This window comes from Selaginella moellendorffii, unplaced genomic scaffold, assembly GCF_000143415.4.
Source record: "Selaginella moellendorffii unplaced genomic scaffold, v1.0 SELMOscaffold_89, whole genome shotgun sequence".
In the NCBI taxonomy this organism is placed as follows: Eukaryota; Viridiplantae; Streptophyta; class Lycopodiopsida; order Selaginellales; family Selaginellaceae; genus Selaginella; species Selaginella moellendorffii.
The window spans coordinates 59569-75601 of NW_003314350.1; the positions used below are offsets into that span (position 1 = coordinate 59569).

The 16033-nt window shown below is 49.0% G+C and overlaps 7 protein-coding genes across 12 annotated transcripts; 4 read left to right on the top strand and 3 right to left on the bottom strand.

Annotated features, from left to right (window-relative positions):
• Nucleotides 1-1447: 1447 nt before the first annotated feature.
• LOC9638579 lies at nt 1448-3527 on the bottom strand. Of its 5 annotated transcripts, none has more exons than XM_024662448.1 (9): nt 3314-3527; nt 3037-3250; nt 2783-2988; nt 2567-2638; nt 2414-2506; nt 2249-2353; nt 2083-2190; nt 1884-2024; nt 1448-1804 (listed from the first exon to the last, which is right to left on the bottom strand). In XM_024662448.1, exons 1-8 carry the CDS (start codon nt 3489-3491, stop codon nt 1885-1887), a joined length of 1116 nt encoding a protein of 371 aa, XP_024518216.1. In that variant the 5' UTR covers nt 3492-3527; the 3' UTR covers nt 1448-1804; nt 1884. The 5 variants fall into 5 exon arrangements, with proteins under 5 accessions (XP_024518216.1, XP_024518214.1, XP_024518215.1 ...); XM_024662446.1 differs by having other exon boundaries at nt 2567-2659; nt 2711-2988; XM_024662447.1 differs by having other exon boundaries at nt 1448-1823; nt 2567-2659; nt 2711-2988.
• A 133-nt stretch (nt 3528-3660) lies between these two features.
• On the top strand, nt 3661-5411 carry LOC9638580 (F-box protein SKIP16). Its single transcript, XM_002988452.2, has 5 exons — nt 3661-3894; nt 3985-4659; nt 4717-4920; nt 4986-5092; nt 5158-5411. The coding sequence occupies exons 1-5, from the start codon at nt 3694-3696 to the stop codon at nt 5234-5236; spliced, it is 1266 nt and encodes a 421-aa protein (XP_002988498.1). The 5' UTR covers nt 3661-3693; the 3' UTR covers nt 5237-5411.
• Nucleotides 5412-5566: 155 nt separating this feature from the next.
• LOC9638051 (thioredoxin-like protein CXXS1) lies at nt 5567-6604 on the top strand. Its single transcript, XM_002988453.2, has 3 exons — nt 5567-5790; nt 5893-6015; nt 6172-6604. Exons 1-3 carry the CDS (start codon nt 5626-5628, stop codon nt 6307-6309), a joined length of 426 nt encoding a protein of 141 aa, XP_002988499.1. The 5' UTR covers nt 5567-5625; the 3' UTR covers nt 6310-6604.
• Nucleotides 6495-7585, bottom strand: LOC112341725. Its single transcript, XM_024662325.1, has 3 exons — nt 7402-7585; nt 7228-7301; nt 6495-7151 (listed from the first exon to the last, which is right to left on the bottom strand). The coding sequence occupies exons 1-3, from the start codon at nt 7521-7523 to the stop codon at nt 6970-6972; spliced, it is 378 nt and encodes a 125-aa protein (XP_024518093.1). The 5' UTR covers nt 7524-7585; the 3' UTR covers nt 6495-6969.
• Nucleotides 7586-7777: 192 nt separating this feature from the next.
• LOC9638052 (transcription factor GTE6) lies at nt 7778-10632 on the bottom strand. Of its 2 annotated transcripts, none has more exons than XM_024662324.1 (11): nt 10348-10632; nt 10209-10294; nt 9941-10147; nt 9811-9888; nt 9519-9746; nt 9340-9450; nt 9232-9290; nt 9033-9183; nt 8716-8972; nt 8137-8636; nt 7778-8063 (listed from the first exon to the last, which is right to left on the bottom strand). In XM_024662324.1, exons 1-9 carry the CDS (start codon nt 10607-10609, stop codon nt 8790-8792), a joined length of 1365 nt encoding a protein of 454 aa, XP_024518092.1. In that variant the 5' UTR covers nt 10610-10632; the 3' UTR covers nt 7778-8063; nt 8137-8636; nt 8716-8789. The 2 variants fall into 2 exon arrangements, with proteins under 2 accessions (XP_024518092.1, XP_024518091.1); XM_024662323.1 differs by having other exon boundaries at nt 7778-8069.
• Nucleotides 10633-11084: 452 nt separating this feature from the next.
• Nucleotides 11085-12306, top strand: LOC9638581 (protein YIF1B). The gene is made up of 5 exons (XM_002988454.2): nt 11085-11193; nt 11253-11423; nt 11494-11598; nt 11648-11799; nt 11852-12306. The coding sequence occupies exons 1-5, from the start codon at nt 11155-11157 to the stop codon at nt 12225-12227; spliced, it is 843 nt and encodes a 280-aa protein (XP_002988500.2). The 5' UTR covers nt 11085-11154; the 3' UTR covers nt 12228-12306.
• A 56-nt stretch (nt 12307-12362) lies between these two features.
• On the top strand, nt 12363-15382 carry LOC9638055 (putative SWI/SNF-related matrix-associated actin-dependent regulator of chromatin subfamily A member 3-like 1). Its single transcript, XM_024662330.1, has 3 exons — nt 12363-14054; nt 14110-14422; nt 14486-15382. Exons 1-3 carry the CDS (start codon nt 12363-12365, stop codon nt 15325-15327), a joined length of 2847 nt encoding a protein of 948 aa, XP_024518098.1. The 3' UTR covers nt 15328-15382.
• Nucleotides 15383-16033: the final 651 nt, after the last annotated feature.

Here is a 16033-nt window from a genome sequence, read left to right on the forward strand (position 1 = left end):
CTGGTTGTTCGAGTTCCGTGCCCATCGACAACGACATGGATCTACTCCCTTGAGTAGTTTAACGCCTTGGGCTCTGGAAAACTAGTGCTCCCAGAGAGATATGCAAAGCTTCATTAAAAGAGGAATCAAACAGGAAAGCACATTAATGCACCGAAGCTTCGGAGATCCTTCAAGTGATGAGTGAGTCCTTGACTAACACTAACGAGCATTATAGCTGCATTAGAACGTCAGACATGACATCCATTCCTTCATACATCTTCGTCCAGTGAGCAGAAAACCTGTCTCTAAATCCCTGTTGCAATGCATGAGAAGATTGCCATGGGCAGAAGCTGCCTGGACCTTCATCTCGGTTGTTTTTTTTTCCCCCGTGGCTGATAGAGAACTCCTGTAATCGAAAAAGAGCAAATACAAGTTGAATTTCCGCTTTCATTTCCTTGAGCCCTTGCGTGGCAGGCATCAAACAAGGCCATCCAACGTCACTGGATTAGTTGAAGCAGATATTTACTGCAGCGTGGCAACTGTAAATCAGCATTGATCATTGAACCCTGGAGTGTTGTTGATTAACAACTTTCCTGGAGACATTGCACAGAAGGATAGAAGAAACTGCTTGAATTCTGAGCGTGCAGACTCTGGCTCTCGTCCCAAGACTCCCAAGAAATTGTGGTTTCATAAGTGTGACCTCAAATAGAATAGCAGTTGGTGGAATGTTGGCAATAAATATGTTATTATTGCTTTCAATTACTTAATTTATTAGGTGAAAGTTTATGTTTTACTAGTGCAATTGTTATTTAATATTTTCATTTCAATCAAGTGGTATTCCAACATTCTTGTCTAGAGTGGATTCTCTCAAATAATAATATTATGTTTATAGTTGAGGCATTTTATGTTCTAATATGTTGATTAAGAATACGTTACAGTTTTGCTATCCATAAATGGATGGTTTAGTACAATAGTTTATTTGAACTTTCAATATGATGATTGTCAAGTATGTGAATTTTTAACATTTGTATTGGGATGCTAATTTTTCAATATACATATATGTCACAAGGGTGTAAAGTTTCATTAATGTTTTAGTATATAAATTCATATAGTCATAATCTTTTATTGCCAATAAAGTTAATTCAAGTAAAATTTATTGAACATTTAGGCCACAATTATCATCATCATCCATTTATATAGTATAAATGGATGACCTAATGTTAATGATTTTACTAGACATAATTTGTTTAAAGGTTTTAGAAGGGGTAAATTGGATTGCAAATTTATAAAATTTTGCATAACATTCAACATGTTAATCATCCAAAAATTATTCATGTGCAATGAGATCAAAAGTAAATTACATTGCCTCTTTCTAATGTTTCTCTAAATCCTAACTCATTAACATAGACACAATAACCTTTAACTATTCTAAGATTTTGATTGATTTTAATTCAACCACTCGCTCTTGTATATAAATGTCATTCCTATATTCTGTATTTTTAAATTCCAAACACTCACAAAATGATAAATCATGTTTGTATGTCATCATGCAATGCCTAGCATTTTGCTGTTTCAATGAATGCCAACTATGCCACGTGGCAAAGCCAGATCAAACTCCTAAAGAGTTTTGGATGATCTAAAAACTTATGGAAAGTCCACCTATGACTGAGCAACGAGTTTTTCACAGGAGAGCCCAAGAGCTTTGTTGTTTGGCACCAGGAAGCCAAAAATCATTCCTTTTTCTTGGCGATGGTAAGCCGGAGGCTTGCGGTGACAGCTTCTCAAGATCTTGTGCCGGCTGCGGACGAGATACGAGCGAAGGATACTGAAAACCAAAACAAAATCTGCTTGAAAACCGTGAAACGGTAGCTACCTCTACATTAGAAAGCTCGAATCACGCTTACTTCAGATCGCAGCCAGTTTCACTAGATGTTTGAACTGGTCCGGAACAAACGACTCCACCTTGAACTCTTTGGGCTTCTCGCCTCTCTTGGGGTGTGGTGGCATCGGTGAGGAGTGCTTGATGCCAATCAAGGTTGGCATTGCTGCATTTTTTTATTGTTAGAACTTAGCACCCTCGAAAACTGAATATCACAAACTTACTTTTGTGTACGCGTCCATAAAGGAGCTTCTCGCCTCTCCAGTACTCCAACGGTCTGGACCGGTACCTTGTGCTGCACCTCCTACCATTTTTCCATTCCATCCCAGATTCTGCTTGAACCGGAGAAATAAGATTGACAGTGATAACAAATGCATCAAAGGTTTGTACCTTTGAGCCACGGGCTTTGTTCGGCCTCAGCCTTAACTTCGCGCTTACGTTTAACTCTCCTTGTCTCACAAGTTGGAGCACAATCTTCTGTCTCGCAATCAAAATCTGAAAAGAACGAAGGAAGAGAATTTGTTTCAACCAAGAAAATAATTGTAGTTGAAGCACCTTTGAGACGAAGTTCCTCTAGGAGCTCATTTGCACTTTCTGTTGTTGCCATTTTCATAGCCATACTACAATCTTCTGTCTCGCAATCAAAATCTGAAAAGAACGAAGGAAGAGAATTTATTTCAACCAAGAAAACAATTGTAGTTGAAGCACCTTTGAGACGAAGTTCATCTAGGAGCTCATTTGCAGTTTCTCTTGTTGCCATTTTCATAGCCATACTACAATCTTCTGTCTCGCAATCAAAATCTGAAAAGAAAGAATTTGTTTCAACCAAGAAAACAATTGTAGTTGAAGCACCTTTGAGACGAAGTTCCTCTAGGAGCTCATTTGCAGTTTCTGTTGTTGCCATTTTCATAGCCATACTACAATCTTCTGTCTCGCAAGTTGGAGCACAAGCTTCTGTCTCGCAAGTTGGAGCACAGTCTTCTGTCTCGCAAGTTGGAGTACAATCTTCTGTTGGAGCAAAATCTTCTGTTGGAGCAAAATCTACTGTCTCGCAAGTTGGAGCACTTAAGCTCACAGTTTCCGGTACTTGGGGTTTCATAAAAGAAAGGTCCAGTGTGTGTTTGATTCGCCTGAAACTTTCACTTTTCCCCAATGAAAGAAGAAAAAACAAGACAAACCTCGCACTGTTCTTTGATCGAACCCGCGACAACCGGGACATGAAGCTCGGATTTTCTTCTCTGCCCTCCTCACGGTCCCAAAACTCGGCGACGTCCATCAATCCACCTTTTGAACAAGAGGGAATCGATGGCATCACTCGCGACTTGTTGGTGGCATTTTTCTTGGATCGAACCCGCGACAAACGACACACTAGGCTCTGATCTTCATCTTCGACTGTGCAAATCAAGAACCTCAAGAAAAGCTACAGGAGGAAAAAGAAGAGATAAAAGAAAGTACCTTCGTTACTCTTGGATTGAGAAGGACCGGACTCCCCCATCTCCTCCCAGTCGCAAAATGTAGCAAGATCCTGCTCGCGGAGGAACCCCAGCGACGCTGGCATGAGCCGGAAGATATCATTCTCCTCATCCTCATCGTCGTCCTCGCTCAGCGGCATCTCCTGCCGCTCCACGATCATCCTCCCTGCCCACAAACCCTAGCCCTCGCAAAAGCAAATTCAAATTAATTGGCTGCCCCAGGAATCGAGCCCGAGACTTTTCCGCGTTATCCACCGTGGACGGCTAGGATGCGGCTAGCTCTTTCACTGTCAGCTGACACGTCAGCAGCAATGCAGTGTTGTGCTTGTTCTTGCTCTTGGCTATTAGGGTTTGTGGCGGGCGATGGAGGATGTGCTGCCCGCGCTGCTGCTGCAAACAATCCTGGCACGGACGGATGCCGTGGACTGCGCTAGGGTAGCTTGCGTCAATCGGCGATGGCGGGCGCTGGCGCACGACGACACGCTCTGGTCGCAGCACTGCCGGGACGAGTATGGCGTGTGCGCTGCCGCGGATTTCATGGGCAATCCCTGCTGCAGCTTCAAGGTGAGCCAGAGAGCGAGAGATTGTAGCATTTTCTAGCGGGCATTCTAGGACAAGAAGTGGATTTAAATCCCACCATTGGTTCTCTCGCAGGAAACTTACGCTGCCTGGCACGACGAATTCAACCAGTATGGTGGGCTCGTCTATCGGACCAAGAAACTCTGGGATGATTTGAAGGGCGTGCTGCGCTCCAATTATCCCGCAGTGGCCGATTCTCTCGCCCGCCAGGCCTCGGAGGCGGACATTGTCGCGGCCGAGAGCACGTTGGGCTGGCCTCTGCCTCCTCACGTCCGCCTTCTCTATCGCTTCTGCGATGGCCAGCAGATCGTGGATGGCGACGAGATCGCTCACCAGTACGTGGGTCTTCTCGGAGGATACTACTTCTACAATCACTTTGTCAACGTCCAGCTCCTGCCGCTCCAGCAAGTTGTCTCCTACACCCAGCGCCTCCTCTCGCGAGCTCCCGCTGGAACCAAGAGGATCGTCATCGCCGCGTCGTGCAACTTAAACAAGTTCTTCCTCCTCGACTGCGACAGTGGGATGGTGCTGGTTGGCACCAAGAACTTCCTCAAGAAGTACGAGGTCATGCCTTGCCTGCCGCTGGCGAGCAGCAATCCCGGCGATGGCATGCTGCGGTGGCTCGAGGAATACCGGGATGGACTTTTGAGTGGCAAGTATACAGTGCGCAACGACGATGGGATCCGGAGCATCAGCCTCTATCCGGAGAATGGATCCACTTGCACAGAGGCTGTGACACAGGGAATCCAGGTGCGTTCTTAAGGTTCTTGCGGTCTCTTTGTTGTGACGTTCTGTGAATTTTTCCAGGTGAGAGCTTCTGCGGTGTTTGTTCCTGAGCTGTCTGATCCAGAGGCTCAAGAGAAGTATCTCTTCAGTTACTCCGTTCGAATGCGGTTCCTGCCCGTCAGTGGCTTGGCTTTTAACCAGTGTCAACTTTCGAGGCGCCACTGGGTCGTGACCGCCGACGATGAAATCGTCGATGAAGTGCGCGCTGAGGCTGTGGTTGGCATGGTAAGCTCCAGGATCTCGTAGCAAAACAGGACTTTTTTATGTGAGCTTACCCTTGCTTCTTCCAGTATCCGCTTCTCAAGCTCGGTGGCGACGCCTTCGTTTACGAGAGCTGTAGCACGCAGAACACGCTGTCCGGATCGCTGGAGGGCGATTTCACGTTCGTGCCTGGATGGTATGTTGGTTTCTCTCTTTTGGTTTAGCTCGCTAAAGAATTTGCTCTCTCTCTCTCTCTTGCAGCCTTAGCAGGCAAGAAGGTCCAGAGTTTTGCGTGAGAGTGGCACCTTTCCCTATGCAAGTTCCTCGGTACATATTCTAAGCGCGCACGAATTGGATTGATGGTTTGTGTTGTAAATACTCTGGAAATTTTTCTTCTTTTTTCTCCTGTGCTGTGCTAAGTTATACCTCTAAGCTCTGGTGCTCCTGTATGTAACTCTAGCGTGGAAGAAGAAAGAAAAACATTCATACAGTTATAAAACAAGCCTTGTGTGGAAGTGCTCTCGTCCAATCAGATGGTGTCCATTTGGCACCTCTCCCAAATTGGCAGCAAAGCTGCCACGCGTCACGAATATTCCCCCGGCCGGCTCTATCCGTCATTCTCTGACGGGCGGGCATATTCCGTCAAGAGGAGAATATTCTTTCCCCTTGGCACTAGGCTTTTCTCTTTTCTCTCTGTCTCTCTCTCTGCCCGCGGCGAAAGAAGAAGCTATGGCGGTAGCGTCGCCTCTTTCCATCTCGGTGTCCAACGATGTGGACCAATTCGTGTCCGGCGATGGCGATGGGTTCGAGCTGGAGCCGTCGCGCGTCGTCAAGGTGGAATCGGAGGAGGCGTGGGAGCAATTCCTCAAGGAGGCCAATGCACAGAGCGCCATTGTAAGTGTTTGACCTACGGCTCTAGCTCCACTTGTAGTTCCAGCGCGCAGCTACAAACGCGATCCTTGGGAATCCTTAAAGGATCTAATCCTTGTTTCTTAGGTGGTGGCTCATTTCAGTGCCGAGTGGTGCGCGCCTTGCAAATTCATGGAGCCGGCCTTCAACAACATGTCCAAGCGATTGTCTCACGTTATTTTCTTGGAAGTAGACATGGACGTCCAACATGTAAGTGGTTCTCTCTTCTTTCTCTCTTTGCTCCAAACTTCGAGAACGCGCAGGAATGAGAATGAAGAACAAAACAAAAGAGTGTTTTTTTTTGTGTGTGTTCTTGGTTTGTGGCCTTCGTACTGATTGATTGCTCCTTTGGGTGGAACTTGGCAGGAGCTGGCTTCCAAGTTGCAAGTGAAAGCACTGCCGACTTTTCTCTTCATCAAGGACGAGGCAGTGATCGACAAAATCGTGGGAGCCAATCCGGAGGAGCTGGAGAAGAAGATCGAGACACTGGCCTCGCCGTGTTGATGAGCACGCACGACTCGACTGGACGGGTCTCGTTTTTTTTTTTCTCTCCCCCTTTTCTTTGTTTGATCGCTACGTAGGAGGCCATGGAATAAGTGCTGCTACAAGCCGGGGTTCCATTTCATCACCATCGTCACGGTCGTTGTCGTCATTCAGCCCGCCCAAGGATTTTCGATTTCTCCCACGAGTTTTCTTCTTCTTTTATCTTCGTGTAGGTAGCTCACAGACTGTGCATATGAATCTATAGATGTTTGCGCTCTACACCGATTGAATCAATCTACGAGAGTTTGATGCGTTACCCCGTGATCACGCCAGGTTCTTGGTTGCTGTTGGTTCCAGAGATTTGGATTGGGATTCTGCGAATGGTGAGTCTGTTCGTCACGTCGCAATCGCTTCGTTCGTGTCCGAGAATGAGAAGACGAGTGGTTTCGTCCAAGCGAGAAACTCTGCGTGGCTCCCCGTAAGCCAGCTATGGAGCTTATCATCGTCAGCTGATAAATCCCCCCCAGATGGCATACAGGGAGCCAGGCAGAGTGATTTTGTTTCTTCTTTCTTGCTCGGCTCCACACAAACTTCGAAGAATCCTGGCAACCAAAAAAAACAACAAAAAAAAACCAGTTTTTTTTTCCTCTCTTCTCTTCCCAGAGACCGTGAGAGAATGATTCATGCGTTTGTTTTTACGAGGAAGAAGATGTAAACGAGAACTTTTACCTGGAAACTTGGATGGATCATCGCCAGGATTTGACAGATCGCTTTCGACTGTAACAGCGAGCAATTTGGAGTCTTTGTGACCTGGAAAGCTGCGAGCTTGAATCGGAGCAGTTCCCAGTCCTCGTCAAACAAAGCTTAAACAAAAGAAAAAAAGAGAGTAGCGATGAGCATGAAAAAGTTTAATCGCGAGAGAGTGTGAAGACCACCGACTTGTGTGCGATAGGAATGAATGAATGCTTGTGTTGCTGCGAGTCTTGTCGCCAGTTGGTCTAGATCTCTCCGCGCTATATACAGTTCAATCAATTCAATCATGGCAGGGAATAGTCAATCCAATCACACTCGAGCTCTTCGCCAATCCAATGCAGCATGAATTCAAGCACTCACCATGGAGAATTCGGATAGAAATCTCGCCTTTGCGTCACTTGCATTGTCGAATTCTCGGTTGGATCCCGTTTGGATGGGGATGGACTACTGCAATGGAATGGAGGACAGCTCTCGATCTCCATGCCCGCTCGCTCGCTCGCAGCAATCTCGCAGTCGATCGAAACGCACAAAGAGTGGATTGAGAGAAGAAACGAGAGGAAGAAGAAGAAAGAACGTTGTTCCGCAAAGCACCTTCTTCCTTTTTATTGCCCAACAGAGTTTTCAATCCACAGCACGTCACGCCCGTCGGCGCCCGTCAGTAGTTCGTTTCTGCCACGTGCCACGCTCCCAGCCGTCCGTGGCGAACAACGAAGAACACACGCATCAACCTCCGTTATAGACTAAACTCTTTTTCTATTTCTTCTTCTTCTTTCGTTACGCGTTTGCTTTGCTTTGCCTCGCATCGCAGCTCCATTGCATGCTTGCCCGTGAAACGGCCGTGATGTAGGTAGCCATCTTCGCTCGAGAGATTTCTTTTCGTTTCTTCTACTCGCTCCAACCGTTGCCAAAGGGGAAGCTTGTAGCCCGCTGCTAGATTTCCTGCCTCGCTCCATGGATCACTCCTCCAGAGCATCACTTATCCCATCATCTCCGCTCGTTCGATCGCTCGCTCGCTACTGCCACTGCCACTGGAATCCAAAGAAGCATTAAGTTAGTCCAATCCACAAAGCTTTTCTTAATCCAGGAAGAACTTACTCGCAGGACGATTCCAACCAACCCACCAACGCTTGCGTACTCTGCGGTACCCGAGCTGCAAGGAAAAGCCCGGAGCAATTACAAACTCCCGCCCCCACTCGATCCAAACATCCCAGTCACAGGATTGATTCAGCAATATCACAACCAGAGCTTCAGTGGTCGTGGTCACAGCTTTGCTGGCTGGACGTTTCCTGTATACGACTTCTCGACTTTATGGAAAACAAGTGAGTGAGAAAGAAGAAGATGAAGCTCACTTCCTTCCATTGGCTTATCTCCAAACTCTTGGGCGGAGGACGAGTTGGGATAACTTAGCAAGCAAACGCCTTGTAGTATACACAGCCCCTGGTGGTTTTTCCTTTCTTTCCAACTGAAGAAATGCCTTACCATCGTACGTTCCCTGCTTGTAAAATAAATGACGCAAGGAACTCACATGGGATATGGCTGGCCGGTGGACTGACCAGTCTCACCATGACCGAGTCTGATCACCAGGGCACCAGCACCTGCAAAGCATTTATCAGAATCTTCAATGGAAGGAATAGACACAAGTTGAAAGCCAAGCAACCGACATGAGGCACTTACCCTTGACAGAGATGAGAGAATAGTTCGTATGGAGCGCGCGTAAGCATGAGCGCTGTCCTAGAGCCGGTCCTAGGCTACTTCTGCAACTTTGCGGGTGTAGGCTTCTTCTTGACCGCTGCTGCTGTTGCTGCTGCTGCTCCTGCTGCCGCTCCTGCTGCCGTCGTTGTCGGGGTTTGATCGGCTCCCTCAACTTGTTGCTTGTTCTGGCTCAGTACCATTTGAACGTAACAGTGCAGCTGCCACAGCGTCCCCGTATCCTGTCGAGCGAAACAGTCTTGGTTTAGTATCATCAACGTACTGTACGAGAGATTTCTCACCAGGGCATCAATATCCACCTCGACTTCAGCAACTGCGGCATTGAAACTGGGATTATTCTTTGCGATTATCTGGATCACGCGGTTCAGGCCCGTTGGAGGCAAGCGCCCGAGACTCTGACCAAGTTGTCTTTTCTCTTCGATCGACATTGGCCTACACACACGCAGGTAAGAATAGGAAGAGAAACCATCGAGCATTTGCCTGTATTTTGATGTAGCACTGATTTTAATCTCCTCGAGCTCGTCTTCTAGATTGTTTAGCTGTGAACGTTCTAGGTGAGAAGGAACTCTAGCCTCACAAGACGTGTACCTTTTTGCAGATCTCGTGAGCCATCCTATCAAGCGCAACTTCCTCTGCGGCTTTAGCCTCCTCGCCTTCGTGAACTTCCAATTCCACCATTTCCTGCTTTCGTTTAGCACCCTTAAAGACACACACAATTACCAAGTGGTGTCAAGTTTAAACACAAAAATCTCCTGATACCGACTTACCTCTTCTAGAAGCTTTGGTTCCAGAACGAATTTATATTTCTCCTCAAACTTTTCAGAAAGCGTCTTAGCCATGACATACACGTCGGTTCCCACTTCGTTATATGTCATCGCGTTCGAGAAAACAAGCCTCACGTCCTCGGCAATTTCTTGCACGCTCCGGTATCCACTCCCATCTTTGGCTTCCATCTTTTCTCGAATAGTTCTAAAGTCCATAGGACGTTTAATTACCTGCAAACAAAATAAAACCACGATGATCAGCAGGGAAGACAAGAAGTAAAAAAGCGCTCCTTACATCGTAGTAATCGTGTAATTGCAAGCCCTCCACATCAACAGGTTGCATGAAAGGCCAAGCCCACTTGTGTTGTGTAACCTGCATAAGAATAGAACGGGGTTTGTCAGCTCACAACTCTACATTGCCTTACCTGTCGAAGAATGTTGCTAAATATTCTCAAGTGATCCTGTGCACGCTTCATATGCAGAGCTTCGCGGCGAGCGTTCTCTAGAGCTCGCTGCTTCTTAATGGCCGCGACTGCCTTTTCTCTATCATCGTCAGTCACTGTAATTCCAACCGGTCTATCTTTCAGGGAAGCTCTTCGCATCCTGAGAATATCAGAAACTTGCCGCTCCATCTGTTTATTCACACAAAAATTTGCAGGAGAGATGGAAGGAAAAACAAAAGAAAAAACTTACATCTTCTACTTTGGAATTCATCTCCGTGACCTGGACTTTCAAGCTTCGCTTAAACTCGTCTTTGTCTGGCGATGCTTGCTGCGAGCCTGTGATAGACTGTGTAAGTGGAATAAAAAAAACCAAAGTTTAATCTATATACCCGGCATTCGACTTCGATCGTTCACAGCCGGAGACTCTCCAGCTTTGCCTTCTTCCACGCCTTCCATGGCTTCGTCCCGTCCATTACTATCGGCGGAGCCATCGGTAGCTTGAGCGGACATAAGCGTGGACAAACTCCGGCATGGACGCTTTGCATCCCTCTCGTTGCTGTTGCTGGGACTAACCACGGAGGTGTTCTTGAGATGAGACATTCCTTTGGAGATCTTTCGCTTCCTCTCACCTGTATCATCCCTCTCCTCCATCCAGGGTTAGGGCAAAATCACACTCTAAGAAAGCATGGCGTCCTTGCAGCTCCAGGTTTGTGATTCTCCTTTTCGTCACCGATGATCGAAATCTCTACCAGGAGCGCGCGCTTGGAGCAACCCTGGGACTGATCGCTGGAGCTGGAGCTGTTCTCTACGAGCGCCGGCTGCTGTGGCGATCTACTGCCATCACAGGACACGCATTGTCTGGCGGAAACATGCCACTGCCTCCCCCGATCCCTGTGAGCCCCAAAATCTCGATTTCTATCTCTGCCTGACTCGCGATTCACAGCCTCCGGAGCCGCTCTTCGGGAAGAAAGATCGAGAGGAGCTCGCGCACGCCTGGAATCTCAGCATCGATCGCTACTTCAAGCCGATCATCGCCGAGCTCTCGGCCAGAGGCTGGTAGAAGGAAATGGAATTGAGAGAAACATTTTGACCTAAAAATAAGTTTAGTCTAGCCTAGTCTCCCAAGTGCCCTAATCGAACAGGAGCTCGCGATTGCCCCAGATTTCTCCAGAGCGCGCGAGCTAGGGGGGATTTCCATGGCGTGGCAGCAGCAGCAGCCGCCGCGGCCAATGCAGGTATGCTTCTTCCGCTTGGATCTCGCGTTTGATTCGAGAGAAGAGATTTCTCGTCGCAGCCGTATGGATACAACAATTTTGTTCCTCAGCCCGGTATGCCTGGAATGCCACCACAGCCGCCGCCTGGATCCGGCGATTCAGCCTTCTACAACTCGGATCTCATTCGCACGGGGCTGGGCGCCTACGGCGAGAAATTGTTTGGCAGCAGCAAAGATTATGTACAAAGCAATGTAAGCTTTCACAAAAGAGAATTTTTTTTTTTTTCCTCTCGTTTCTTAGAGTGTTCTTCCTTCGTCGCAGATTTCCAGGTTCTTGGCCGGGCAAGACATTCACTATTACTTCCAGCTCAACGAGCAATACGTGAAGAACAAGCTCAAGATCATTTTGTTTCCATTTCTACACAAGGTGGGAGGCTTGACAAAATCTTGCTAGAGATTGAGAGATTGTGTTCCAGGGACACTGGACGAGAATCGCCGAGCAAGTCGCGGGAGGCATCACTTACAAGCCTCCTCGGTATGATATCAACGCTCCCGACTTATACATTCCTCTCATGGCTCTCGCGACGTATGTGGTTCTTCGCTGCTACGCTCTTGGCTTCACCGGAAAGTAAGATCTCGATCTCGTTCAAGCTCTCTCTCACCATCGCTCTTCGTCACAGGTTCTCGCCGGCAGTGATGCAATCCAGCTTCTCCCACGGGATTGGAGCGTGGCTCGTGGAAGTGATCCTCGTCAAGGGGATGCTCTTCGCGGTGGGCAGTGGCGAAGTCCCATGGCTCGACACGCTCGCCTACAGCGGCTACTCACTCGTCGGTATGTCTCTCTCCATCGCCGCGACGATCTCGAGCAAGTACCTCTTCTACTTCGCGCTCCTCTGGACGGGGATTTGCATGGGTGTGTTCCTCGTCAAAACGCTCAAGAGAGTGTTCCTGGCGGAGGTCCGGAGCTACGAGCGCGACTCGAGCAAGCACCACTACTTGCTGCTCTTCGTCGCCATCGCCCAAGTTCCAATCTTTCTATGGTTTACTCGGCTCTAGCTTTGCCGCAAAGCTTTCGTGCGTTTTAATTTAGTCGCGGCGCGTATATTCCCCATAAACCCTAGAATTTTTTTTGAAAGGCAGCGCCTTGGAGAAGATACTAGGGGAGGAGGGCTTTCTCTCTCTCCCGGGGCGATGGCGAGCGCGATGGCGGTGGATTTCTCCGCCGCCGCCGACGAGGAGGATGCGATCAACGAGCCTATCCTGGTGGGATCACTCATGGCCGAGGTGAGAGGTTTAGCACATCATCGCGGGAAGCTGTCCGGCGACGGGCTCGCGCAGCTCGTCCGCGATCCGACGAATCGTTTCGATACGAATGCGTTCCGGGTGATCAACGAGCGCGGCGAGCAAGTCGGGTACATCCAGAAGGAAAAGGCCAAGAGTCTAGCGCCGCTGGTGGACAAGGGGCTGGCGCAGCTCCAGTGTATCGGTGCTGGGAGTGGGAGCTCTAACAGGGTCTCGTGTGAGGTCTTCGTGTTTAGCTTGCCGGCGATGGTCGACGCTGTCCGGGATCATCTCGAGTACTATGGCGAGCAGCTGAGAAGTCCTTACGATCCTCCAGTTGATAATGTAGATGATGGTCGTGGTGGTGGTGGTAGCGATCAACGAGTAGCAAATGGTAGTTCTTCAAGAGGTGGTGGTGGTAGCGACCAACGAGTAGCAAACGGTGCTAGTTCTTCAAGAGCTTCGACTAGTTCTTCCAGCAGAGCTTCGACGAGGCGTGATTATCGTGATCACCACCAGCAGCACCAAAGGCCTCCTCGTGATCAGCATCACCGAGTCGATCGGTCGTTAAGTGTAGCGGCGCCACCACCGGCCAGGAGAAAGTTGATGATGACTCCTCCGCCTCCTCCGCCTCCTCCTCCTCAAGCTCCAAAGGCTCCAAGCATCGATGATATCTTCGAGAGCATGACGGCTGGAGCAAAGATCCGGCAGCGCATGGAAGCTGACAACAGTGTCATCAAGTCCTCGTTGATGCAACACCAGAAGGAGGCTCTGGCTTGGATGGTCCAGCGAGAAAACTCGTCAGCTCTTCCTCCATTCTGGGAGAAGAAAGGCACGACAATGTATACCAACACTCTGACCAACGTTACGTCCGCCAAGCGCCCCGAGTCTCTCCGGGGTGGGATCTTAGCTGACGATATGGGACTCGGGAAGACACTCACGGTTCTAGCGCTCATTGCCACCAACAAGCCCGGTGCTGTTCTTCCACCGATCGAAGACATCAAGGAGCCAGAGCAAAGTCAGGGTGGCGAGCCAGCCTCGAAGAAGCTCAAAACTTCCGATGACAAAGGAAAGGCAAAGACAGCAGCTCCGGTGCCCGTTTCCAACGACGGACCTCCCTGTGTTCCAGCAGCCGATGGTCCTCGAGGAACTCTGGTGATTTGCCCGCTCTCGGTGCTCAGCAACTGGGAGTCGCAGCTAAAGGATCACACGTACCCCGCGGGGCTCAAAGTCCACAAGTATCACGGACCGAATCGCACCGCCAACGCCAGGATTCTTGCAGACTATGACATCGTTTTCACGACTTACAACATGCTTACCGAGAGAAATTCTCCTCTCAAGAAGGTCCACTGGCTGAGGCTGGTGCTGGACGAGGCTCACATTATCAAGAACCCGAGAGCGCAGCAAACCAAGAGTGCGGTGGCCTTGAATGCCGACCGGAGATGGGCCGTGACGGGCACTCCAATCCAGAACAGTGCCAAGGATCTCCTCAGTCTCATGCAGTTTTTGCATTTCGAGCCTCTCAACGAGCAGAGTTTCTGGACGAAGACTATACAGAAGCCACTGACGAGCGGCGAGCCTGTTGGATTCGCTCGGCTCCAGGTAAAGTTCCTTCTTTCCTTTCGTTTATAACCGGCGGTTTCAACCAATCATTCAGGGACTTATGTCTTCCATCTCGCTGAGGAGAACGAAAGAGACGAAGGTGAACGGCAAGAAGCTCGTTGACTTGCCTCCCAAGATCATCACAGTCTTCCCGGTGGATCTCAGCCCTGAAGATCGCAGTCTGTACGACAAGATGGAAAAAGATGGCAGGAATATGATCCGGCGCTTCCTGGACAACGGCACGGTGACGAAGAACTACGCCGTGGTGCTACAGATGATTCTCCGGTTGCGTCAGATATGCGATCACACGAGTATGTGCCCGGCGGAAATCGTTAATATGAGCACTTCATCAGACACCGACACTCAAGGTATGCCTATGATCAGAAAAAATAAAAGGGAAACTTGACTTTTCTGAAACTTTGCAGGAGCAGGACCGAAAGCGGCCAGTCCAGAGCTGCTGAAAAAAATGCTGGCCACGTTGGGCGATGATTTCGACTGTCCGATCTGCCTCGCTCCTCCTTCGGGAGCCGTGATCACATCCTGCGCTCACGTTTTCTGCCGCCGGTGCCTCGAGAAAGCACTGGAAGACGAGGACAAGCAGTGTCCAATGTGCCACGAGGAGTTGAGCGAGGACGATATCTTCTCTTCCGGGAAACCAGACGAGGAGGAAGATGAAGAGCTGTCCAACAAAAACGATGTCGAGGACGACGATGACAAAATCGACGTGAAAGGAGTGAAGCCGAGCGCCAAGATCAACGCGCTGGTATCTATGCTGGAGAAGACGAGAGCCAAGGATCCAAATATCAAGTCGGTGGTGTTCTCCCAGTTCTCCACGATGCTCAAGCTCATCGAGGGGCCACTCCAAAAGGCCGGCTTCAAGTTCGTCAAGCTCGAGGGCGGCATGAGCGCCAGCAAGAGGGAAGAAAACATGGAAGCGTTCAAGTCGACACGCAGTGGCTCGCCGACGGTGTTCCTTCTCAGCCTCAAGGCCGCTGGAGTGGGATTGAATCTGGTGACGGCGTCCAACGTGTTCATGATGGACCCGTGGTGGAATCCGGCGGTGGAGGAACAGGCCATGGATCGAGTTCACAGGCTGGGACAGACGAGAGACGTTCATGTGTTTCGGCTCATTGCCACGGACAGCATCGAGGAGAGGCTGCTCCAAGTCCAGGAGAAGAAGAGGGCGTACGCCCAGATCGCGCTGGGAAAGGAGGCGTCCGAGCAGCGGAAGAAGAAGTGCGTGGAAGAAGTGAAGCTGCTCATGAAGTGCTAGATCGCTGGCGAAAGAATTAAAATTGTTTGATTATTTTGTAGGTAAGATTTAAACAAACCAGTTTACTTTAGTTGACCATTATTGACCTGACTTCCAGGTTGCTTTAGGGGTCATTAAGACGAAAAAAGGCATTAATTTAATCTCTGCGTTTTATTTCCAAAGTTGCTATTCATCCTCACTTTTTGGTTTCTCGAGTGTGTTAAAGCCATCAACACAGAAAATAACCGAGCTCATGAATTCTCATAACAGGAGGAATTCCTACTGCTCTTTGCCTATCCCTCCCCAGAATCGCAAACCCCATGAATCTTCTTTATTCCTTATTCCTTCAGGTCACGCTCTTGGGACGAGAGCCAGAGTCCACGCACTCAGAATTCGAGCGGCTTCTTCTATCCTGCGTCTCCAGGAAAGTTGTTAATCAACAACGCTCCAGCATCCGACGATCATCGCTAAATATCTGCTTTAAATGCTCCATCTACGTTGTTTGATGCCGACCACGCGAGGGGCTCGAGGAAACAAAAGTGGAAATTCAACTTTTAGTCTCTCTTCTCTTACACGTTTCGATTACAGGAGTTCTCTATCAGCCATGGAAAAGGATAGAAACAATGGAGATGAAGGTCCAGGCCCCAGGCAGGCAGCTTCTGTGAGGATGTAGTACATCCGAGATCACCATACAGCTGAGACACGTGGTGACACGTGGTGGATCTGG